Source organism: Pristiophorus japonicus, chromosome 13 (assembly GCF_044704955.1).
Source record: "Pristiophorus japonicus isolate sPriJap1 chromosome 13, sPriJap1.hap1, whole genome shotgun sequence".
NCBI lineage: Eukaryota > Metazoa > Chordata > Chondrichthyes > Pristiophoridae > Pristiophorus > Pristiophorus japonicus.
The window spans coordinates 65,849,443-65,875,815 of NC_091989.1; the positions used below are offsets into that span (position 1 = coordinate 65,849,443).

Below are 26,373 nucleotides of genomic sequence, written 5' to 3' on the forward strand. Positions count from 1 at the left end.
AAAAGGACTTCTGGTGAAAGAAAGAAAGAACTTGGGGGTAAAATTGGCCTGGTTTGTGCCTCCCATCAGCGCCTGCAAGGGGCGGTAATGGGGGCCGGTAACTGGGACGCTCGGGTTACTGACTGGGTGTGGTGAACTCACCGACGTCCGCGAACTTCCTTGACGGTTTTGTGCTGGTGCTAACACTTACCGCCTTGCTCTCTTGCGCCCCGTAGATCGTGATGTCATTCGGTATGTAGCGCCAGGTTATCATCCTGGCTGTAATATTTGCTCTCATCCCCTGCATTGTCGCCCAGCGTGAACAACGGCAGCTGCAGGTGGAGTGGTCACCTCAGCTGGCCGCTTGGGGAGCGCTAATTAAAGGCAGCGGTGGTCAGGTAGGGTAACATTTATTTATCTCCCCTTTCTGCTGCCTCCTGATTTATTTTTCCCCTGTGATTCCTCAACCCTGCACTCTCTGCTATGCATGTAGCGCAGGTGCTGTGGCCCAACACTGACAGCAGGAAAACCCATTCGCCCCAGCATTGGCCCTTCCCTTTCCATGAAGGAAGAAGCCTGTACAGACAGCAGCGCTGCACTGAACATTGCCCAGCGCTCTGCCGATACCGCCCCTCTCATTCTCTTTAGCGCTCTAAGGCAAGTGGTAGGACTTGATTCAGCACTCCACTTCCCTCTCGGAGCACTGAAGCAGAAGTTCCTGGCAGCAGAAAATCTTTTTCACCTGCCAATACTTTTGTCTGAAAGGTCAGTGCCTCAAACGAGGCACTACGCAATTTCTAGCCCTTGGATTTATTTAACACATTTCACCACCCCAGGACGTCACAAGGCGCTTTACAACCAATGAAGTGCTATTGAAATGTAGTCACTTATTGTAATGTAGGAATCGCGGCAGCCAGTTTTTGCACAGCAAGGTCCCACAAACAGCAATTTGATAATGATCAGATAATCTGTTTTAGTGTTTTGATTGAAGGGTAAATATTGGGCAAGATACTAGAGAGAACTTCCCTACTCTTCTTCGAAATAGTGCCGTGGGATCTTTTACTTCCACCTGAGAGAGCAGACGGGGCCTTGGTTTAACATCTCATCCGAAAGATGGCATCTCCAATAGTGCAGCACTCCCTCAGCACTGCACTGGAGCGTCAGGATAGATTACGCGCTCAAGTCTCTGATGCACATTTGCAGACGCCTTCTGCTGCTGGCTTAAGGTGAGCAAAGTGGAAGAGCAATTGTTGTATGTCACACATTGCACAATATTGCTGTTAAAAAAGGCACACGCATGCTTGGCGAAGAAAGGTTGCAGCAAGGTAGGCCCAGGAAGAGAATGAGGGGGAATTGGATCACATGCAGAACACCAGCCAAAGGTTGAAGCACAACTTGAGAGGCATGAAGCAATGAAAGAGGACAGAATGCAACACAAATAACTAAGGTTGTCCGGCTGTTTTTTTTGGCACAAGACTAAATGCTTCTTTTGTCCATTATAATGTCTAAGCCCAATTTCTATCCCTTTTTCCCAGGAGGTGACAGGGCTTCTGGGTGGATTGGGGATTGTCTATATTGTATTACACAAAGACATCGCAGTTGTGTGGGTCAGGTTTCATGGACCAGAGGACCCTGCTCCTATTTTTTATGTTCTTATATTTAAGGCGGAGATAGACAGATTTTTGAGTGATATGGGAATAAAGGGTTATAGGGAGCGGGCAGGGAAGTGGAGCTGAGTCCATGATCAGATCAGCCATGATCTTATTAAATGGCGGAGCAGACTCGAGGGGCCAAATGGCCTACTCCTGCTCCTATTTCTTATGTTCTTATGTAGGATCTTTGTTTATCCGTTATGTTTGTATGTTCGCAAACCCAGTTCATGAATTTTATTTCTTAAATATAGGTACACCTTTAGCTATCCACCAGTCCTCTGGCACTACACATTTTTCTAATGATTTATTAAACATGTGTGATAGTGCCTCTGCTATCTCTTCCCTAGATTCTTTTAGAGTGCACAGATGCAATCTGTCTGGACCTGGGCTTTTATCCTCTTTGAGTTTGATTAGTTTATTTAATATTTCTGCTCTTCTTATTTTAAATGTAGTCATATAATTTCTAATCTCATCTTCCAATGTCATGTGCACTTGATCTGTCTCCCCGGTAAATACTGAAGCATAATAATTATTTAATATTTCTGCCATTTTGCTATTGCTGCCTTTGATTTTCTCTTGACCATCCGTTACTGGCCTTATTCCCTGACTTTCCTTTTTGTATTTATGTATCTGGAGAATATTTTAATATTTTGTTCTATGTTCCTTGATAATTTAATTTCATAGTTCCTCTTTGCCTTCCGAATTGTGTTTTTTTTTTACTTTTCTCCTAATCTCTTTGTATTCTCCCCTATCTTGCTCTCCTCTGCTGTCCATGTACTTTGTGTATATCTTTTTCCTTAATTTTTCCCTTATGTCTTTATTCATTCTTGGTGTCTCATTTGTGTTTCGTTGGTTCTTGTTTCTTATCAGAATATTTTTTTCCTGGGCTCTATTGCACACAGGTTTAAATGTTTCCCACTGCTGTTCTACATCATTGTTGCCAATATTGTTGTCCATTTTATTTTTACGTGTTCTATTCTCAGCCGCTCAAAATCAGATTTGTTTCCCAATTTCTAACCCTGGTTTTTGTCATGCTTATGTCCTTCTCAATTATTATCCTAAACCATATTATATTATGGTCACTATTGCCTAGATGTTCCCCCAATTTTATTTCTCTGATCTGCTCTAGTTCATTCCCCATTACCAGATCCAGTAGTGAATCCTCCCTTGTTGGTTATCTTACATATTGTGTTAGAAAGGAGTCCTGTACACATTGTAGGAACTCTATTCCCTTATCCCTTTTACCTATCTCTTCTGTCCAATTAATTTTGGGGTAATTGAAATCCTCCATGATTATTATTCAATGTTTGTTACTCATTTCCCGAATCTGTTTGCTATTTAAGGGCTAGATTTCGCCTTCATTGTCTGTGATTTTCTCAGTGGTACAGCTGTTTTTCTGCCCGATGAAAGTTTCCCCTTAAGTTTTTTCATGGTATCGCCCACATATGAAGACGCCCAACGGGACCAAACCACCCAAGTGCAATGCTGAGAACAACTGCCAGGGTGTAAGTTTAGCCTCAATTGCCGGTGTCCAGATCGCCAAGGGACCCGCCCTGTAAAAGTTGCTTAAACAGGGCAGTAAGGGGGATGACCCTGAAAAGAAAGGTAAGTGAAAGGATTTTTATTTATTTTTATAAAATTTTAAAACAGCAATTAAGTATAAAACTGTCTTGGGAATGCTTTGTATGTTTTTTTAAAATTTAAATTTTTAAAAAAAGTTTTCCCCCCTCACTAGGCCCAACCGCAGCCTCGGACAAAATTTTAGTACTTACCGTCCATTCCGGTAACGACCGCCCATGGTACTAACTTTCCACTTAACCGCCGAGAAAATCACCGACAATGAGTGTGCAACCATTTTCTTGCCGGGCGATTAGTTTTCATTACTTTAAACATAAAAATGGAAATTCTCGCCAGCGTTACTCACCGAACATTAGCGGTTCTTCTCAGAGGGCAATCGGGCGTTGAGGGGCTTTAGGGAAAGTCTAGCCCTAAGCGTTTTAGTCGTTTTTCAGCCTTGAATAAAATCATTTTCCCTTTTATAGTTCAAAGGTGGTTTTGTTTTCATGATTAGCTAAAATGATGTTTTCACAAAATCATCTGCTGCTTGTCCACAAATTCCTACATCAGCAATCACAACAAAATGTCCTCAAAATGTGCAGTGGTCATCTGAATCATTTTAATTCTGCCTGCCAAACCTATATCCAATAGCAACTATAAGTAAAATTATCTGTACATGCGGACTTCATATTCCCTGGTGTTAAGAATGAGCGTCAGAAATGACTCTAAGATGCCAGACTTGGTGCTTATTTGGACCTAATAGTGTTGCATGTCCAATAGAAAAATGAGAGGTAAGTCTATGCATTTCCTTTAGTAATCATTGCTTATGATTTTTTTAAATCTTTAAATTTAAATTCATAAAGAATCTAAATGCATTATGTAATTCTAACATGTCAGTGTTTCTGGGCTGTTTCAGAAAGCTTTGTTTTCTGTGTTTTGCTTTGCTGAACTCATCCATCCAGTCCACCAGCATGACCCTCAGCTTCCGGTTGTTGACCTCTCTAGTTCGCCATCTCACTCCCACTCTGACCTCTCTGTCCTCAGCCTTCTACACTGTTTGAATGTTGCTCAACACAAGCTCAAGGAACACTACCTAATCTTTCCATTAGGCCAGGCGAAACACGAATGTGTCCATCACCGAAGGGAGGAGTTAAACTAAAATGGCAGGAGGATGGGAACCTATGCAGGGAGACAGAGGGAAATAAAATGGAGGCAGAAGCAAAAGATAGAAAGGAGAATAGTAAAAGTGGAGGGCAGAGAAACCCAAGGCAAAAAACAAAAAGGGCCACATTACAGAAAAATTCTAAAGGGGCAAAGTGTGTTAAAAAGACAAGCCTGAAGGCTCTGTGTCCCAATGCGAGGAGTATTCGGAATAAAGTGGATGAATTAACTGCGCAGACAGCAGTTAACGGATATGATGTAATTGGCATCACGGAGACATGGCTCCAGGGTGACCAAGGCTGGGAACTCAACATCCAGGGGTATTCGACACTTAGGAAGGATAGACAGAGAGGAAAAGGAGGCGGGGTGGCTTTGCTGGTTAAAGAGGAAATTAATGCAATCGTAAGGAGGGACATTAGCCTGGATGATGTGGAATCGGTATGGGTGGAGCTGTGGAATTCCAAAGGGCAGAAAACATTAGTGGGAGTTGTGTACAGACCACCAAACAGTAGTAGTGAGGTTGGGGACAGCATCAAACAAGAAATAAGGGATGTGTGCAATAAAGGTACAACAGTTATCATGGGCGACTTTAATCTACATATTGATTGGGCTAACCAAACTGGTAACAATGCGGTGGAGGAGGATTTCCTGGAGTGTATTAGGGATGGTTTCTAGACTAATATGTCGAGGAACCAACTAAAGAGCTGGCCGTCCTAGACTGGGTGATGTGTAATGAGAAGGGACTAATGAGCAATCTTGTTGTGCGAGGCTCCTTGGGGAAGAGTGACCATACTATGGTAGAATTCCTTATTAAGATGGAGAGTGACACAGTTAATTCGGAAACTAGGGTCCTGAACTTAAGGAAGGTAACTTTGACGGTATGAGGCTAGAATAGATTGGCAAAGGATACTTAAAGGGTTGATGGTGGATAAGCAATGGCAAACATTTAAAGATCATATGGATGAAATTCAGCCATTGTACATCCCCATCTGGAGTAAAAATAAAATGGGGAAGGTGGCTCAACCATGGCTAACAAGGGAAATTAAGGATAGTGTTAAAGCCAAGGAAGAGGCATATAAATTGGTTGGAAAAAGCAACAAACCTGAGGACTGGGAGAAATTTAGAATTCAACAGAGGAGGACTAAGGGTTTAATTCAGAGGGGGAAAATAGAGTACGAGAGGAAGCTTGCAGGTAACATAAAAACTGACTGCAAAAGCTTCTATAAATATGTGAAGAGAAAAAGATTAGTGAAGACAAACGTAGGTCCCTTGCAGTCGGATTCAGGTGAATGTATAATGGGGAACAAAGAAATGGCAGACCAATTGAATAAATACTTCAGTTCTGTCTTCATGAAGGAAGACACAAATAACCTTCTGAATGTACTAGGGGACAGTGGGTCTAGTGAGAAGGAGGAACTGAAGAATATCCTTATTAGGTGGGAAATTGATGGGATTGAAGGCTGATAAATCCCCGGGTCCTGATAGTCTGCATCCCAGAGTACTTAAGGAAGTGGCCCTAGAAATAGTGGATGCATTGGTGATCATTTTCCAACAGTCTATCGACTCTGGATCAGTTCCTATGGACTGGAGGGTAGCTAATGTAACACCACTTTTTAAAAAAGGAGGGAAAGAGAAAACGGGTAATTATAGACCGGTTAGCCTGACATCAGTAGTGGGGAAAATGTTGGAATCAATCATAAAGGATGAAATAGCAGCACATTTGGAAAGCAGTGACAGGATCGGACCAAGTCAGCATGGATTTATGAAAGGGAAATCATGCTTGACGAATCTTCTGGAATTTTTTGAGGATGTAACTAGCAGAGTGAACAAGGGAGAACCAGTGGATGTGGTGTATTTGGACTTTCAAAAGGCCTTTGACAAGGTCCCGCACAAGAGATTGGTGTGCAAAATCATAGCGCATGGTATTGGGGGTAATGTACTGACGCGGATAGAGAACTGGTTGGCAGACAGGAATCAGAGAGTCACGATAAACGGGTCCTTTTCAGAATGGCAGGCAGTGACTAGTGGAGTGCCGCAGGGCTCAGTGCTGGGACCCCAACTCTTTACAATATACGTTAACGATTTAGATGAAGGAATTGAGTGTAATATCTCCAAGTTTGCGGATGACACTAAACTGGGTGGTGGTGTGAGCTGTGAGGAGGACGCTAAGAGGCTGCAGGGTGACTTGGACAGGTTAGGTGAGTGGGCAAATGCATGGCAGATGCAGTATAATGTGGATAAATGTGAGGTTATCCATTTTGGGGCAAAAACACGGAGGCAGAATATTATCTGAATGGCAGCAGATTAGAAAAAGGGGAAGTGCAACGAGACCTGGGTGTCATGGTTCATCAGTCACTGAAAGTGGGCATGCAGGTACAGCAGGCGATGAAGAAGGCAAATGATATGTTGGCCTTCATAGCTAGGGGATTTGAATATAGGAGCAGGGAGGTCTTACTGCAGTTGTACAGGGCCTTAGTGAGGCCTCACCTGGAATATTGTGTTCAGTTTTGCTCTCCTAATCTGAGGAAGGACGTTCTTGCTATTGAGGGATTGCAGCGAAGGTTCACCAGACTGATTCCAGGGATGGCTGGACTGTCATATGAGGAAAGACTGGATCAACTGGGCCTTTATTCACTGGAGTTTAGAAGGATGAGAGGGGATCTCATAGAAATGTATAAGATTCTGACGGGACTGGATAGGTTAGATACGGGAAGAATGTTCCCGATGTTGGGGAAGTCCAGAACCAGGGAACATGGTCTTCGGATAAGGGGTAGGCCATTTAGGACTGAGTTGAGGAGAAACTTCTTCACTCAGAGAGTTATTAACCTGTGGAATTCCCTGCCGCAGAGAGTTGTTGATGCCAGTTAGATATGGCCCTTACGGCTAAGGGGATCAAGGGGTATCGAAACATAGAAACATAGAAAATAGGTGCAGGAGTAGGCCATTCGGCCCTTCGAGCCTGCAACGCCATTCAATGAGTTCATGGCTGAACATGCAACTTCAGTACCCCATTCCTGCTTTCTCGCCATACCCCTTGATCCCCCTAGTAGTAAGGACTACATCTAACTCCTTTTTGAATATATGTCGTGAATTGGCCTCAACAACTTTCTGTGGTAGAGAATTCCACAGGTTCACCACTCTCTGGATGAAGAAGTTTCTCTTCATCTCAGTCCCAAATGGCTTACCCCTTATCCTTAGACTGTGACCCCTGGTTCTGGACTTCCCCAACATTGGGAACTTTCTTCCTGCATCTAACCTGTCTCAACCCGTCAGAATTTTAAACGTTTCTATGAGATCCCCTCTCATTCTTCTGAACTCCAGTGAATACAAGCCCAGTTGATCCAGTCTTTCTTGATATGTCAGTCCCGCCATCCCGGGAATCAGTCTGGTGAACCTTCGCTGCACTCCCTCAATAGCAAGAATATCCTTCCTCAAGTTAGGAGACCAAAACTGTACACAATACTCCAGGTGTGGCCTCACCAAGGCCCTGTACAACTGTAGTAACACCTCCCTGTCCCTGTACTCAAATCCCCTCGTTATGAAGGCCAAAATGCCATTTGCTTTCTTAAGGAGAGAAAGCAGGAAAGGCCTGAGGGAATGATCAGCCATGATCTTATTGAATGGCAGTGCAGGCTCGAAGGGCCGAATGGCCTACTCCTGCACCTATTTTCTATGTTTCTATGTTTCTATGACCCTAACCAGTGATTTATAGAGGATGCAGGCCTACTTCCGTTCACGTCGACACTGGCCAAACCCGCAAAAGACCATCAGCTCGACATTCCACCTCAACACCCATCAAGCAAACCGAGCTTTGAAAGTCTCCTTTTGCGGCGCAGAGTTAAACCAGGCCAAAAAACCCTCCTATTTAGCAGTCATGCTTGATTACACCTTGTCATATAGACAACATCTCCAGAACCTTGGGAAGAAATTAAAGAGTAGGGTCAACTTGATCCAAAAACTTGCCAGATCCACATGGGGAGCAGACGCTCAAATCCTCTGTAGGGCAGCACTCGCCCTGGTGTACTCTACAGCGGAGTATTGCTCTCCAGCATGGTTATCGAGCCTGCATGTCAAATCCGTTGATGTTCAGCTGAATTCTTCTATGAGAATTATCACCAGTACGTTTTTATCCACACCAACACCTTGGCTGCCCGTGCTTGCAAACATTGCACCACCACACCCATGCCACGAATATGCAGTCTCCAGAGATTACAACCATTACACCTGTCATGTATGTATGTGTGGGGTTACTAGCCACCAGGTGGCGCCATTGTCGAAGGTCATTGGGCTGTATGCACGCGTGTGCAGCCCAGGTATAAAAGGCAAGCCATCATGTAATGTAATCACTTTGGGCCCTAATAAAGCAGAGCCAGGTTTGTACCTGTGTTAGTTTACAGTATTCAGTCTATCGAGTTATTACATACATAACAACACCTGTCCCCAAAAGTTTGTCAACATCCTTCGCCTGCTTCACGATGACACGCAGGCCGTGATTCTCACCAACGGATCCATTACAGACCCAATCCACATCTGGACCGTAGTCAAATAGGGCTGCGTTATCGCTCCAACTCTCTTCTCAATCTTCCTCGCTGCCATGCTCCACCTCACAATCAACAAGCTTCCCGCTGGAGTGGAACTAAACTACAGAACCAGCAGGTAGCTGTTTAACCTATGCTGCCTCCAGGCCAGGTCCAAGATCACCCCAACCTCTGTTGTTGAGCTGCAGTATGCGGATGATGCCTGCGTCTGTGCACATTCAGAGGCTGAACTCCAGGTTATAGTCAATGTATTCACTGAGGCATATGAAAGCATGGGCCTTACGCTTAACATCCATAAGACAAAGGTCCTCCACCAGCCTGTCACCACCGCACAGCACTGCCCTCCAATCATCAAAGATCCACGGCGTGGCCCTGGACAACGTGGACCATTTCCCATTTCTCTGGAACCTCTTATCAACAAAGGCAGACATTGAAGCAGAGATTCAGCATCGCCTCCAGTGTGCCAGTGCAGTCTGAGGAAAAGAGTGTTTGAAGACCAGGCCCTCAAATCTACCACCAAACTCATGGTCTACAGTGCTGTAGTAATACCCGCCCTCCTGTATGGATCTGAGGCATGGACGATGTATAGAAGGTACCTCAAGTCGCTGGAGATATATCACCAACGATGTCTCCGCAAGATCCTGCAAATCCACTGGGAGGACAGGCGCACCAACATCAGTGTCCTCGACCAGACTAACATCCCCAGTATTGAAGCATTGACCACACTCGATCAGCTTCGCTGGGCAGGCCACATAGTACGCATGTCAGATACGAGACTCCCTAAGCAAATGCTTTATGCAGAGCTCCTTCATGGTAAACGAGCCAAAGGACAGCGGAAACATTATAAGGACACTCTCAAAGTCTCCCTGGTAAAGTGCGACATCACCACTGACACCTGGGAGACCCTGCCCCCAGACCGCCCGAGGTGGAGAAAGTCCATCCGGAAGGGCGTTGAGCTCTTCGAGTCTCAACGCAAAGAGCATGAAGAGGCCAAGCGCAGGCAGCGGAAGGAGCGCGCGGCAAACCAGCCCCACATACCCCTTCCCTCGACGAATGTCTGTCCTACCTGTAACAGGGTCTGTGGCTCTCGTATCGGACTGTTCAGCCATCAAAAAACTCACTTTGGGAGCAGAAGCAAGTCCTCCCTGATTCCGAGGGACTGCCTATGATGATGATGATGATGATGAACAACACCTGCAAAGACATGCCAATCCAGACCAACTTGAACAGGCTACCACCAACCCGTCTCAAATCTGGAAGACCATTTAGGACCATCGCCGAAGCCCTTCAGCGATCTCCCCTCAGCCTTGATGAGCAATGGCGAAATGCTTGGAAGAACTGCAATACGGAATGGATTCCGTATAGAGGACCCCACAGTACAACCTGAAGAATCAAACTTTCATCGCAAACAGTGGACAACCATCAACCAGCTCAGAACCAGTAATGGTAAATGCTGCCACCTTCTCCATAGGTGGAAGATTAAAGTATCCCCATCATGCGACTGTAGGGCACATCATTGAGCACTACCCTCAGAGGAAATTCGCAGGCAGCCTACAAGATATCCAGGCTGATACACCAGATGCTTTGGCCTGGATATCTGACTTAGATCTTGATATTTGATTTGCTTTGCTGCTACCAAAGAAGAAGATTAGGCACTTCCTGCCTTAACATCGAATTTTAACAACTTTAGATCTTAACCACCGCTCCCATTTTCTACGACAGCAAGTGCTGGTAATGGAGGCTGGCTGCACCAGAGCCACTGGAAGTGGAGGTGCTGTGGGCTGTTGCTTGGGGTGGGGATCCCCTATCGATACATGGCCGGTGGTGGTCCATACCCCTGGGGTCTACCTACCTTTCTCCACCAGATTCCTGGGCCATGGGGGCCTTCACCTCCTTGCTAGATTTTCTATGCTTCACTCCCCCTGTGCTATTCTGGCATCTTTTGTTTATTAACTTGGCTCATTATCGACCCATTTTGCCTTGCACCGTCATCCCTTTTGCCACTTGATTACTTTTGCCCTCCATCTTATCATAGACCTCTCTCAATGTTATTTCCTTCCCTCTGAGAGGCATTGACAGGGTGGATGCTGAGAGGTTGTTTCCTCAGGCTGGGCAGTCTAGGACCAGGGGGGGCATAGTCTGAGGATAAGGGGTCGGCCATTTAGGACTGAGATGAGGAGAAATTTCTTCACTCGGAGGATTGTGAATATTTGGAATTCTCTACCCCAAAGGGCTGTGGACGCTGAATCGTTGAGTATATTTAAGGTTAAAACAGATATATATTTGCACTCTAGGGAAATCAAGCGATATTGGGGTTGGGCCGGAAAGTGAAATTGAGGTCGAAGATCAGCCACGATCTTATTGAGTGAGGGAGCAGACTTGAAGGGCCATATGGCCTACTCCTGCTCCTAATTCTTATGTTCTTTCTTATGTTCCTCCATACCCCATTTTTTCCTGGCTCCATGCTTGCTTAAAAGCTGTTCATTTCTAACATCTTCCAGCTCTGATGAAAGATTAATGACCTGAAAAGTTGGGGGGAGTTATTGGGGGTTTTCTCTCTGCCCCAATGCAGACGGAGATGAGCGGCTACGAGTTTCAAGTGATCTTTATTCAAGCAGATGCAGGGAGAGGCTCTCTCAGCCACAGCTGAGACGAGAGTCTAATTTTTACATTCGAGCAATTGGTTTGTATAAAATATTCGGGACTTGGCCAAATAATTATCCAAGTCATGTACACTTAATCACATCTCCACAAAACACACCTTGTTTATTTCATTTGCCCTGTTTCCACATTTACCATTGTTCTACTCTTTAGCTTTTATCTAATTTACGTACACTTTACCACATCTTCAAAACACATCTTGTTTATCTCATTCTCTGCACGTTCTTGATTGGCGGCCCATTGTTCAATGCATGGCCCCAATTATCGTGTAATATGCTTTTTCCAACTGTCAGCAACTGTCTTTGTCCTGCAAGACTTCTCTTTTATTACATCAGTCAGCTAGTCAGTTAAGCTGCGATCTCACTTTTAACCCCTTCAGGAATCTTTTGGGGGGGGTCAGCGGGTGGGATCGGTGGCGGGTCAGGAGGGAAAGTACTTTTTTTGACAGCGGGTTTGGACCCCGTTGTCAACCTGCTGCCATGCGCCTTTACCAATGTCAGCGCTGAGTTGACCCAATAGGCAACACCAGGGGACCCAATTAATTTCATTATTGCCTTGTTGACAGATCATTAGCAGGCTTTTTAAACTTAACATTTCATTTTAACTTCATGGCCACAGGAACCACGCTGTTTTGGAACCATGTCTGTCAACCTGAGGTGGGAGTTCAGCAGCCATTGCTCCAGCCGATTACAGTAAAAGTTTCCACCTTACATCAACAGTTTGGGTGGATAAGGGGGAACCTGTGGATGTGGTATATTTGAATTTCCAGAAGGCATTCGATAAGGTGTCACATAAAAGGTTACTGCACAAGATAAAAGTTCACAGGGTTGGGGGTAATATATTAGCATGAATAAAGGATTGGCTGACCATGATCAGCCCCAACACCAGCAGCACCAGGAACACCAGCAGCACCAGGCACACCAGCAGCACCAACAACAACACCAACCTTCTCCACAATCAACTGATGCTGCACAGGACACAGGGCATCAGCACCTGACCAGGTTGTTGCCCAGGAGGCCAGGGATGGCCTCACCATGGACAGATTTACTTCACTTGATGCTGTACATCCTGGCTGCCAAATGATGCGCCAGGTTGGCATCACCCCACAGTAACACCATAAAGCATCCCTACAATGCCCAAGCCATTCCTTTCACACTCATCACCATTGTGGGGACGGGGGGAAGGTATTGTTATGTTCCAACATTCACTGCAACTCACTAAGCCACTTCCAAAGGTGCACACGAATCTGTCCAAGAATGCAACATGTTGAAAATAAAAGTTTCAATGTTTGACACATAAACAGAAAATTTACATGAACATTGCATAAAACACCCAAGTGCCAACCCTTCTGTGTTGTTCGTTGCTATGATTGCATTAGGTTGAGGGTGAGTGTGAGGGGTGGCTAGTGAGATGGGGATGTGATAATGTAGATAGAGAGGGATGGGTGGATGTGCAAGGTAAGTTGGTGTGAGTGAGGACATAGGTGCAGGAGTAGAATAGGGAAGGCAGAGTGATGGGGATGTGATGAGACACACAGCAGGATAAAGGTGAGAGAAGCTTTGTACTAACGTTTTGTGATCTAATGCGATCATTGAAAGGTTGGCACTACGCCAGCCATGTCTTCCTGACGACATCCCTGCATGTGCTCTCCTGTGCAATGTGCAACCAGGCTGTGTTGGTCTCCTGGGGAGATCTCTTCCATCCATCGGAAGAGAAGAGAACCACCCTGCATGCTTATGGAGGGAGCTATGGGAGAGCCTGGGTGCAGCCCTGCACCTCTGTGCAGTGCTTGTCAGTGTTTGCAGCACCTCAATGCTGTAGAATAGTGATGGTACAAATGTCAAAATAAACTTGGCCATGGTCCCTTTAAGGAAACCGACTGATGATGTGAAATGATGTCATCAGACCCGCTTCCTCTAATTGGCTGGGACAGGCACTGGGTGGGCTTAACAAGCCCAATCAACGGAAATTTATTTCACAGAGCGGGATGGAGCCAGCCGCAGGGTCGAGACCCGCCACCGACGTCGCCCGCCCCCAACCTGCTGAGGTTAGTAACATCGCGGCCGTTAATTCCGTTTCACTTTCCACAGATGCTGCCCGATTGGCTGAATATTGATAGAATAGAATGGTTACAACACAGAAGGAGGACATTTGGCCCATTGAGCCCGGGCCGGTTCTTTGCAGGAGCATTTCAGCTAGTCCCACCCCCTCGCCCATTCTCCGTAGCCCTGCTTCCTAGCACTTACTGTTTTTATTTCAGATTTCCAGCATCTGCAGTATTTTATTTTTGTTTGTTTTCTGTGTATTGTTGCACCTCTGGTAACCTCTCCTCCTTGATAATGATGTTAAATATAAGCCATTATATACACTAGCAAATGCAGTGACAACGCAACGGCCGTAAAAATTTGTCTGCGTCACAAAAGCTGCTGGTGCCACTGCAGCCGCAGGTTAAATACCACTGAAAATGGTGGCATCGGTGGAGCTGAAAAATTCACACTGGGGCTACTGATTAGGAGCCCATCGCTAAGCTTATGGTGGCTTCTTCTTCTTCGGTGGTCCCTCGTATTGAGGATGAGGTAAAACCCTCCTGGTGGCGTTAGTCCCGGAATCGGTCTTAAATGTGCCGCCTGGAAGTGGAGTTGTGTCTTTGAGAAGCGGAGAGGAGAGGACGGATGAGGCACGGAGGAGCAGAGAGGTCAGAGCCCAGAGGTGGAGCAGCATGGGCAAGACCAAGGGAAGATGCAGCATGGGCCAATTGTGAGGCTGTGAGGTGGTGAGGCTCACATTGCGTACTGTGAATTCCATGTAGAGAGAGGTCCTGCGGGAAGGAGGAAGGAAGGAGGAGAGTAGGAGTATGTTTGAGTTTGTGTGTCTGTATTGGTACATGCGGCAGAGCCTGGTCTCCAGTCGTCTTGGATCCCCTTGCTACTGGACCAAGACCTAGCTCCGTCAAGTCCGTGTGGTGGCTGGTGTGCAACGGTCACCCCACGTTAAAAGCATTCACGCACAGGCATCTTCCACCATTTAAAATGAGTTCATCAGTCACCTGTGTACTCATTTTTGTGTGGAAGCAAGTCATCCTCGACCCCGAGGGACTACCAACGATGATGATGCATCTTTCAACAGCCTATGGAAGCGAGGCCATGATTTCACTAGGCATTGTGGAATACTAAAAGGGCAATGCCTTCTTAACTGATAAAAATAAAAACAATGTTAAATAAATGCAGTTTACAGCCCTTATTGCCTTCTAAAAATAAATTAACAATTGGAAAAAAACATTCCCAAATGGGAGTCTCCAGCTCTTAAAGCTGAATTCCCTTCTGCATCTCAGAAAATGGCAAAAGTGCTTCAGCACTATTGCAAATGGTTCAGCAAGCCAGGGAAGGGGCACCCAGGGTCTCACACGCAGCACTCTAGCTTTGTGCTGGGGGTTAATACTGTAAGAGAGGTCCTCTACCCACAGGGGCCAGGAGGTTCTTCAGAAAGAAGCATGTGGGACCAGATCACCGAGGCCGTCACTGCCAGCAGTGTTGCCCCCACAGCCTGGCTCCAGTGCCCAAAGATGCTTCATGACCTCAGACCACTAGTCAATGAATGCATCTTCAAAAGCTGTCCATTACCAACTGCACCACTAGCCTCTGAATGCACGATGCCCCCATCTCCCAATCACTCACTTACCAACAATCTGTACCAAGCACAAGGCACACCTCCTATTCCAAGCTTCACCTCACCCTCTTGGAGGAGACAGTGCTGGCCATTCTTGGCAGGGACATGGCTGAGCCCTTGGCCAGCGGCAAGACTGAAAGAATATAAGATGCTGGTATCCTCATACGTTATCCTCCTTCTCGCATGCACCTCTTGCTTTCCCACCCTCCTCTTACCACAACTCCACCCTTGTGCCTTCCTCATTTCACACACCCAAGAAATGCAGCCCGCCCAGCTAATAGTTGACCAAGAAGAGGGAGAGGAGAGTGAAGAGGAGAGTGAAGAAGAAGAAACCCCGTCACTGGATTTCACACTCCCAGCAACCAGCTCAAGATGGACCAGCAAAGCCATTTGCAGTGCCCCCCCCCCCCCCCCCCCGCACAGCCTTCCACCACCGAGAATGAAAAAAAGTTATCTGAGGCATTTTTTTTAGCTGCAAAGTGCAGTATAAATGTCTTTTGTTGCTATTTGTCTTCAACAATAAGTCAGATGACTTGCAGCGATAAAGTGACTGATTTCTCCCAGCCAGAAAGATAAATTGAAAAAATGTCAACTTGCATCTAATTAAAAGCCAACATATTCGGCTTTAATGGCTAAGCGGTAAATGTCCTGTCAGAATCCCGTTCAATGCACTTGTATGCCCCACACTTCAGCTCCCAGAACCACCTCTTCCTCTATTTTCCACCTTCATCTTTTGAAGATTATGCCAGAATGGTCATTTAAACGAAAGCGTGCTCACAGGAGGAAGCTGGATAATTTGTGTGACAACTCGCAAGACGTATACCCGTTGCACCTTCAGTGGGATTGTTAACAATTACAGCGGTCACTTGGGGAGCGGGAGGCTGCACAAGGGATTTTCAAGAAGTCGAACGGCAAGTACGAATTGTATTTAAAAAAAAATCTTCAAACGACGTACGGAAAGATTTACTGGCTAACACAATATTTGACTGGTATTAAGGAAAGAGGAACTTGTATTTATTTTTCACTTTTCAGGCGCTCAAACCCCCTCGCCCCCCAAATGCATTTAAAGCAGCGTTGAGTGTGTCATTCATTCAAAGTTCAAATCACATTGCAATTTTATGTAAATACAATCTCCTACCTCCCCCCCCCCCTCCATGTTTACGTCTTGCACCCTTTTCCAGTATGTCATTCCACATTTTGTAATTTCAGTTGTTAACCACACTCGTTCCTTGGAAAGTGGTAATAAATGTTAATGTGCTGGCAGCGTTTTAGGCTCTGTGTGTGTGTGTGTGTGACATTTAAACTTACTGAAGCTGGGAGTTCGAATCAGACAGTAACACTAGCTGGGACAGCGGACGGGGAATGCAGAAATGTTGCAGCCAACTATATCAGTTATTCAGTTCACTTTTTACATTCTTGAGAATGGCCCGTGTCCCAAAGGCTCACGTATTACCATTTAATGAGAAAAAAGGTCTCATTTCTCTAAGTCAATTAGTTGCAATATTATTACACAGTTCTGAAGCAGAACTTAAGAAAAATGTCCTTTATAAATGTACCTGGAACTTCAAATCATTAAAAATGTCGCAGTTTAGCACAACAGAAATAATCCCGCTGAATGCTTGCATTCTGTCTTAATTCATCCTTAATAAGTTGGACTGAAAAGGCATATTTGTGTAAGGAGATCACATTTTATAAAGCTTTATCACGTGTCGATTTTTAATTACTATCCGAGAATGAGCAGCGTTATTTCTTTGCTTTCTCGGGGTTTATTGGGGTTTAATCCACCTGGTAGGGTCCTGGCCTTAACCAGTGAGATCTCAGAGGCCACTAACCCCCGAGTTCGTGAGAATCCAACAATGGACAGTCTTGGGAATGGCCCTCAATTGAATCAGAGCAAAGCTGAGTTCGCAGCTAATAATGGGAAGAGTTAATATCAGGATTTGGGTTTCAGGAGTTAAAGGTAAGAGGGATTTCAATGCGTTGATCATTAATGGCAGTGGGTTGGGTTCACTGGAGGAGTCGTGTCCTCAAAGGGAATTGTGCAGCCTCTCTGACCAGGACTTCAAGTAAGACCACTTCTCACTTACTCCACGCTAGATTGAATAAGTTCTCGCTATTTTGTACCCATGTGTTTACTTTTGTTGTTAAACCGAAATATTTGCCTTGCTTTACATTTATAGAAATTATTTGAGAGTGTATTTATCGAGCCACGATCCCGTTGCACCTTTCACGTAATCTGTCTCCTGTCTACCGCTTGAAGCTTCAAAATGGAAAATCCACTCAAGGAAAAGGTTGATTCGAACAATGAGTTACCCCCCGCAAAACAGAAACACTCCCGATTTAATAATCTAAAGGTATGGGAACATTGTTATGTAAAGCTGTATGAACCTCGGCTGATACATGGGCCCTTTAGTCCTAATCCAAGGGACAGACTTTGGACATTCAACAGTGTAAGGATATGTGGGACTGAGTGGAGATGTGGCAAGTAGAACAGGAATTATGGTGGTGATTCACCTTCGGATTGGATACCGAGTTACATTCGTTTTTATATAATGCTGCAAATATATATTTTTACAGTTTTTCTTAAACCAGTGGCTGATATTTGAACTAGGGGTATGTGTTTTGCTGAATACGTTAGCGCAACCCACCCCGCCCTTCTAGTTTGTTTAGTGTTAAAGTTCAGCTCTTGCAAAACCTGTTTGCATTGCAAGTCCCTTTCGCATGTCAGAATACATCTGACATTAAGGGTGATCCAATTTGAATGTGGCAACACGAACTCCATTGGACTCCTTCCAACTTTTCAGAGTTCCAACCAGGGGACAATCATAATCATACAACACGGAAAGAGGCCACTCGATCCATCGTGCCTGTGAGGAACCAAATTCAAACTTGGTTGCATGCACCCGGCTGGTATCTTAATTCAAGCTCAGGATGCCAAATCTGTGTTGACAGATTAGCAAAATACCACTCAATGTGGGCTCAATTTTGCTCAAGCCTGTTTTCTGGCATATTGCCAGAGTCACGCCCAGTTTTCTAGGCCAGAAATGCGGCAGAAATATTTTGCCAAAGTTTCCCCGATGCATAATTCAAATTTGGTGCTATGCAGTGTGTCCAGTCACCTTGGGAGGTGGAGCTTGCTGTCTACGCTGAAAAAACGATGCTGCACCTTCTGCGCATGCACGACAAAAAAAGTGAGGTTTTTGACGTTATTTCAATGGACGCGCATGCGCAGTACAGCTCTGGGTTGGCAATCGGCCATTTTTAAAGAGCCATTTGTGTGAGAAGGTGTGCTGTGTGAGAGCATTAGAAAAATCGGATCTGCAGCAATTCAAGATGCAATGCGGTGCAAGGACCAAGAATTTCTTACAGGAAGAAGTGGAGGCACTAGTTACTGTGATTGAGACCAGATGGCAGGAGCTGGACACCAGCAGTGGTCCCATAAAAGTTCCACCCAAAAGAAATGAAGAAACACTTGAACAAAGTTTCAGAAGCTTACTGCACAATGGTGACCATCACGAAATCTGGAGGCCAGCGTAAAAAGAAGTGGCAGGACCTTGGTCAAATAGTTAGTGTAAGTAACATTTTCATTTATTCAATGGAATTGCAATTGTAAATGTGACCAGCTGTATATGTCCCACCCAGCAGAAAGGCACCCTCTCTAAAAAGTTGCATTTTCATCTTTGTAGAGGAAGGTGGCACATAACAAAAGGGAAAGAACTCGAACAGGAGGAGGCCCGGCAAATCTGCAGTCACTGACATCCTTGGAAGAGAGGGTTGCTCCGCTGCCTGGAGAAAAGCAACCACCACTGTACAAACTGGGCCCACACTCGAGAGAGAGGGTAAGTCCTGCAAATTCCACAGTCTGGCTTTGCTAAATGTTAAGTACTGCGTGGGCTAGCCATGCTTTGGTTCATGGGGATGTCTCTGTCAGCTACGCTTGGGTTGATGCAATGTGCTATCATTCATTGTGGTCCTTCAAATCAGCCTGCTGCCTGCGCTGTGTGAGCCTATTTATGCTACCCACCCTGCCCCCTTCTCTACTGATAATCATTTATCTGTTCTGTTATATTTTGCAGAACTTGAAGCCAACCCTGACGATGCAGAAGAAGATTCAGATGAACCTGAAGAGGAGAACATCTTCCAATCTCACCCTCCAGACCAAGAGCATGGGGGTGAGGGTAAGGGGGAGGGGATGGATGGATGAAGCCCCCACTGTTTTACTAGCTTTGGTGGAGGTGCAGATGCTACCCATTGAGGTGCCAGCCACTTCTGTGACTAGTGGTTTGAGTGTTGGTGGGATATTCCATGGTTTTCTAACGTCCAAGGCTGCGGGTCCCAGTTTTGGGGTGGAGAGAGGCACACCCAGGGCCCCACCTTCTGAGGCTGCGGGTCCCAATGTTGGGGTGGAGCGAGGCACAGCCAGGGCCCCACCTTCCGAGGCTGCACATCCCAGTGGTGGGGTGCAGCGAGGCACACCCAGCGCCCCACTTTCCAAAGCTGCAGGTCCCAGTGTTGGGGTGCAGCAAGGTACACCTAGGGCCCCACCTTCCGAGGCTGTGGGTCCCAGTGGTGGGGTGCAAGCCACACCCATGGGGAGGAGGGGAAGGAGAGCTCGTGGTTCAGATGATGGCAATGACTTTGCGCAATCACTCCTGGCCACCATCAGTGGGTTGGGTGATGAAGTAGCAGGACTATCGGGAGAAGTAACAGCAATCTCATGAGAAATGGGAATGATGTCCGGGACTGTGAGTGAGGGAATATCTCAGTCAGCTGAAACCATGTCAGTGACCATGAGGGAGGGAATGTCACAGGTAGCTGATGCGCTGTCAGTGAACATCAGGAAGAGAATGTCAGAGATGGTGCAAACACTACCACCGAACATGAGTGAGGGAATGTCACAGGTCGTTGAGTTAGTTTTGCTCAACATGAGGGAGGGAATGTTGCAGGTCGTTGAGACACTGTCAGGGCGCACGAGGGACAGCATGTTGGAGTTAGCTGCTGCAAAAAGGGAACACGCCCAGACCCCGTGCCCATTGACAGAATCAACTGCCACTCCCACTCCAATCCCCACACCAGCCTCTGAAGAGCCCCAAGACGGGCCCTTCACATTGCCGCCTGCCGTCCACCTACCCCCCACCCCCACCCACCCCCCCCCCCCACTCAACAGGTGCACATTACCTGAGATCTTAGAAAGAATAAGCTTGGTACCAATACCAGAAACACTGCGCCACAACCTGCGGGCAGGGGTGGTGGAGTCACCAAAAACAAGCGCGGCATGCAGTCTTACAATAAGGTGGAGGAGAGATGGGTGCAGCCTTTCTTTGCTGCTGCTGCTGTTATTATTATTGTTACTGTTGGAACTCTTGTTCTCAAATTAAAAGATTTTTGTAAGTTATGTAAATTTACAAGTTTAAAAGTTAGTAAGCGATCTTAGAGTTTGTAAGTGATCTTAAAGTGTGTAAGTGATTGTAACTGAAAACTTTAAAGTTTGATACAAGAATAATTTTATTAATGTTAAGTTAAGTACAAGGAACTGTTTGTTAAACTTTTGAATAAAATATATTTTACATTAAATCTGAATCATTTTTATTATTTGTTCCATAATGATACGTCCTTACTATACAGTATAAATGCACACGAGGCCCATGCTTGAGAGAAGGTCAGTCTGTGACCTGTCCTTTATTCCTTCGCACTCAAGTGCAGGAAGTGGGTGGAGCTTCCCCTTTTATACCTGAAGGTCCAGGTTAGGAGTGTCTCCCACCTAGTGGTCATTGTTCTCACGATGTACAACTTAGGTCAGTTTATACATGGGTTACATTCCTGGTTGAATACATGACATCACCTCCCCCCCCCAAAGTCTTATTGGGATCACAGGTTAAGTCTCTCTGGTGGTTTACGCTCCCTTGTAGAGCGCCTGAGTTGGGACTCCGGTTGTTGGGCGCTGGCCTGAGTGTCTGCTGTTTGCGGTGCCTCAGGCCTATCCAGACTGCCCACAGTGATTGGGCTCTCCTCCCTTTGGTTCCGGTGTTCGGTCACCTGTGGTGGAGTGAACTCTGTATCGTGTTCTTCCTCTGCTTCTTCTATGGGGTTGCTGAACCTCCTTTTTGTTTGATCCACATGTTTGCGGCAGATTTGTCCATTGGTAAGTTTAACTACCAGAATCTTATTTCCCTCTTTGGCAACCACAGTGCCTGCGAGCCATTTGGGCCCTGCAGCGTAGTTGAGGACAAAAACAGGATCATTTACATCAATACATCGCGCCCTCGCATTCCTGTCATGGTAGTCATATTGTGACTGGCGCCTGCTCTCGACAATTTCTTTAATGGTGGGGTATATAAGGGATAACCAGGTTTTGAGCGTCCTTTTCATTAGTAGCTCTGTGGGTGGAACCCCTGTGAGCAAGTGTGGTCGGGATCTATAGGCCAACAGGAGGCGTGATAAGCGGGTTTGTAGGGAACCCCCTTGGATTCAAGGCATCCCCTGTTTGATTATCTGCACTGCTCGTTCTGCCTGGCCGTTTGAGGCCGTCTTGAACGGTGCTATTCTAACATGGTTAATTCCATTGCCTGCCATGAAGTCCTGGAATTCAGTGCTTGTGAAGCACGGGCCATTGTCGCTGACCAAGATGTCCGGTAGACCGTGGGCGGCGAACATTGCCCGTAGACTTTCTACCGTGGCAAGTGCTTGAATTTAAAATGTCACACTCGATCCATTTGGAGTAGGCGTTTACTACAACCAAAAACATTTTTCCCATGAAAGGACCTGCGTAGTCCACATGGATGCGTGACCAAGGTTTGGCGGGCCATGGCCAGGGGCTAAGGGGGGATTCCCTGGGTGCATTGCCCAGCTGGGCACACGTGTTGCACCTGTGAACACAAAGTTCCAGATCTGCGTCTATCTCTGGCCACCATATGTGTGACCTGGCAATTGCCTTCATCGTGACAATGCCCGGGTGCCCATTGTGGAGTTCTCTGATGAACACCTCTCTGCCCATCTGGGGCATGACTATGCGGTTTCCCCACAGTAGACAATCGGCCTGAATCGAGAGTTCATCCTTGAGCCTGTGAAATGGTTTAAATTTCTCAGCCCTGTACGTGGCTGCCCAGTCCCCATTCAGGACACATTTCTTGACTCGAGACAATAGCGGGTCTCTATTTGTCCAGGCTTTAATCTGACGGGCTGTCACGGGTGAGCCTTCGCTTCCGAAAGCTTCAACAGCCATGACCATCTCAGCAGCATGCTCGGTAGCCCACTCAGTGGTGGCTAGTGGGAGCCTGCTGAGTGCATCGGCGCAGTTTTCAGTGTCCGGTCTGTGCCGAATTGTGTAGTCATAGGTGGCTAACGTGAGTGCCCACCTCTGTATGCGGGCCGATGCGTTTGCATTTATGGCCTTGTTGTCGGCCAAAAGGGACGTTAGGGGTTTGTGATCTGTCTCCAGCTCAAATTTCCTGCCAAACAGGTACTGGTGCATTTTCTTTACCGCATATACACATGCGAGCGCCTCCTTTTCTACTATCCCGTAGCCCCTTTCTGCCTGGGACAGACTTCTGGAGGCATAAGCTACCGGCTGTAACTGATCCTTGGCATTGACATGCTGCAACACACACCCGACACCATAGGACGACGCATCGCACGTTAACACAAGTTTCTTACATGGGTCATATAGCGTTAACAAATTGTTGGAACATAACAAATTGCGTGCTCTATTAAAAGCCCTTTCCTGGCTGTCCCCCCAGACCCATTCGCGACCTTTGTGTAGGAGCACGTGTAGCGGCTCTAGCAGCGTGCTCAATTTAGGAAGAAAGTTACCAAAATAGTTCAGGAGCTCCAGGAATGAACGCAGCTCCGTCGTGTTACGGGGTCTGGGTGCTCTCTGGATCGCTTCCGTCTTGGACACAGTAGCGCTGATCCCGTCTGCTGCAACCCTCATCCCCAGGAATTCTACCTCTGGAGCTAGGAAGACGCACTTCGCCTTTTTCAGTCGCAGCCCTACTCGGTCCAGTCTGCGTAGCACCTCCTCCAGGTTGTGGAGGTGTTCTTCAGTATCGTAACCCGTAATGAGGATGTCGTCCTGAAAACCCACCGTCCCTGGAATTGACTTGAGGAGGCTTTCCATATTTCGTTGGAAGATCGCGGCGGCCGAGCGAATCCCAAACGGACATCTGTTGTACTCAAACAACCCCTTGTGTGTCGTGATGGTGGTCAGCTTCTTCGACTCACTCGCCAGCTCCTGGGTCATGTAAGCTGAGGTCAGGTCCAATTTTGAAAAACGTTTGCCACCGGATAGCGTCGCAAAGAGGTTCTCCGCTCTCGGTAGCGGGTACTGGTCTTGGAGTGATACCCGATTGATGGTGGCCTTGTAATCGCCACATATCCTGACCGACCCATCCGCCTTGAGCACCGGCACAATCGGGCTCGCCCAGTCACTGAATTCGACTGGCGAGATGATGCCTTCCCTCAGCAGGCGGTCCAATTCGCCTTCTATCTTTTCCCGCATCACGTACGGCACCGCCCTGGCCTTGTGGTGTACTGGCCTGGCGTCCGGGTTTATGTGAATCACTACCTTGGCACCCATGAACGTGCCAATGCCAGGTTGAAATAATGATTCAAATTTGTCCAGGATCTGTGAGCATGATACTCGCTCCACAGAGGAAATTGCATTGACATCGCTCCATTTCCAGTTCATGACAGCAAGCCAAGTCCTCCCCAGTAGTGCGGGACCGTCCCCTGGGACAATCCAGAGTGGCAGTCTGTTCTCCGAATCTTTGTGGATCATGACTACCGTGGTACTGCCTAGCACCGGAATGATCTGCTTTGTGTAAGTCCGTAGCTGTGCGTCAATCGGTGATAATTTTGGCCTCCTGGCCTTGGACGCCCACAACTTTTCGAACTGTTTGATACCCATCAGGGACTGGCTGGCACCCATGTCTAACTCCATTGATACTGGGATGCCATTGAGGAGCACTTTCATCATTATCGGTGGCTTCCTGGTATATGAACTGTATACGTGCTCCACATGAACTCGCTGAACTTCAGCTTCCAGCGATTTCCCCAAGTTTCCATTTCTGCAATTTCTGCAGGTATTTTGCTCATCTCTGCAAACTCCGGCTGAGTGTGTGCCTCCACGCCTCCAGCATGAGATGCGGTTTGATACAAAATGTCCCTTGCCAGTCGATCGTCCCAGACTACCCCTATTATTGCCCTTAAATGCGCCATTAACAGGTGGTGATGGCCCCATTACTGCCCGCATTGTCCCTTGCAATGGCGTGAATCGCCGTTCGGCTTGCCATTGTCTCTGTCGAACTCCCCCTCTGGGTTCGACTACATGTTGGGGCATGCCTGGCTGCCCTTGTCTGCCTGGAGAACTGTGTGCTGCTTTAACAATGTTGAATCTCTGTCCCAACCATTCCTTAACACAGTACCTCTCATCTGTTCTGCTCGTGGCCATGCTCGCGTGGTTTAAATCCCAGTTTCTTGTCGCCATTGATACATCCTTACTATACAGTATAAATGCACACGAGGCCCATGCTTGAGAGAAGGTCAGTCTGTGACCTGTCCTTTATTCCTTAGCACTCAAGTGCAGGAAGTGGGTGGAGCTTCCCCTTTTCTACCTGAAGGTCCAGGTTAGGAGTGTCTCCCACCTAGTGGTCATTGTTCTCACGGTGTACAACTTAGGTCAGTTTATACATGGGTTACAATGCTGGTTGAATACATGACACATAACACAACTTTTGGAACTCACGAAGAATCATTTCCATTGTTTGTTCGTTTATTAACACAATTTTTGAAGTAAACAAGAATCATTTCCCTAATTTGTTCCATTAACACAACACAACATTATTGAACAGGTCCAAGCAGTAAACATGGTCCATTTGGAATAGTTGTCGCTGAGCCTTCAGGCAGCAAAACGTTCACAGATGAGCTGCTGGTGCAAGGCTCGAGCAATCGTTAAAGGGACACGATGGCCCGCCCTCCTCCGTCGCCGTGCTTCGGGTTCAGATACTTGCATGGCTTCCTCGTCCTCGTTCTCCTGCTCATCATCTGCATCTTCCTCATCATTATCATCAGCCACTCTCACCGCAGGTGGGTCTTCTCCTACCAGCTGCTGCTGCCTCATGATGGCTAAGTTATGCAGCATGCAGCACACAACAGTGAACTGACCGACAATCTCAGGGGAGTATAGCAAGTAGCCTCTGAATGGTCCAGGCATCGGAAACACTGTTTCAGGATGCCAATGGCCCTCTCTATGATGCTGCGTGTTGTAATGTGAGACATGTTGTATTCCTGGTCAGCTTCCGTCCGGTTTATGTGTAGGGGTGTCATGAGCCAGGTGACGAGGCCATACCCTTTGTCTCCCAGTAGCCAGCTGGCCCTTCTGGCTGCTGCTGAAACATGGCAGATATAATGCTCTTGCGTAGGATGAACAACTTCTTTGCAGAAACGCAGCCTTCTGACATAGTCTGCATCACTCAGGTGCAGGTACGAATGCCTGTCTCTACATATCCGACGTGGGTAAGGCCTCCTGCCCAGCACCCTACAGGCTCTGATGTTCCTCATGCGATGACGTCGAATCAGTTGTCTCCTACATAGCACCATCATGCAGAAGGCTCGCACAAGGTATGGCATTGTCAGTATTGCCCCCATAGTTACATTTTACCTTTGCAAGGAGCTCAAAATGGCAGGAAGGCAGTCAGGACAAGTTCTTTGTTCTCTTTCCCCAAGGTGTGTATGGATGGACCATAACCAAGTCTTGTGACTTCGCCCCTTCTCCCCCCATCCCCCAAACTCATTGCAGTCTTGTGCCTGTGCCTAGTGCAGAAGCCTTCCGATCGCCACCTCCCTCCGCGCCCCCCCGCCCCCACCCCGGGGCTTGTTTTCGAGCCGAGCCCCAAGCCCCTGTGTCCGGGCACGGGGCCGGTTCTGACGGCCGAAGCCATGACCCCCCTCCAGCCCTGCTTGAAAACGTTCGGTGGTGGCATGTGAGTAAAAAAAAATGAAAACTTCAGAAATCCAAGAAACTTCCATGTACTCCATTGAAAGGTAAAAAAAAGTTGAACTTTATTATGGATATTTCAAGTCTCCCTCCAAAAACTTTGATGAAAAACAATGGCGTCTTTCAGCGCGGATTTCTCAATGTGCGCTGCTTTCTGTTAACTCAG

General features: G+C 46.8%; 1 protein-coding gene across 1 annotated transcript in view; it reads left to right on the forward strand.

The window, feature by feature from the left end:
• Nucleotides 1-17,481: 17,481 nt before the first annotated feature.
• LOC139278022 (solute carrier organic anion transporter family member 1C1-like) overlaps nucleotides 17,482-26,373 on the forward strand; it is a 68,250-nt gene continuing 59,358 nt past the window's right edge. The window contains exon 1 of the mRNA XM_070896681.1: nucleotides 17,482-17,568. Within this exon, the coding sequence (XP_070752782.1) occupies nucleotides 17,482-17,568 (87 nt within the window). The remainder of the gene's footprint in view (nucleotides 17,569-26,373) is intronic.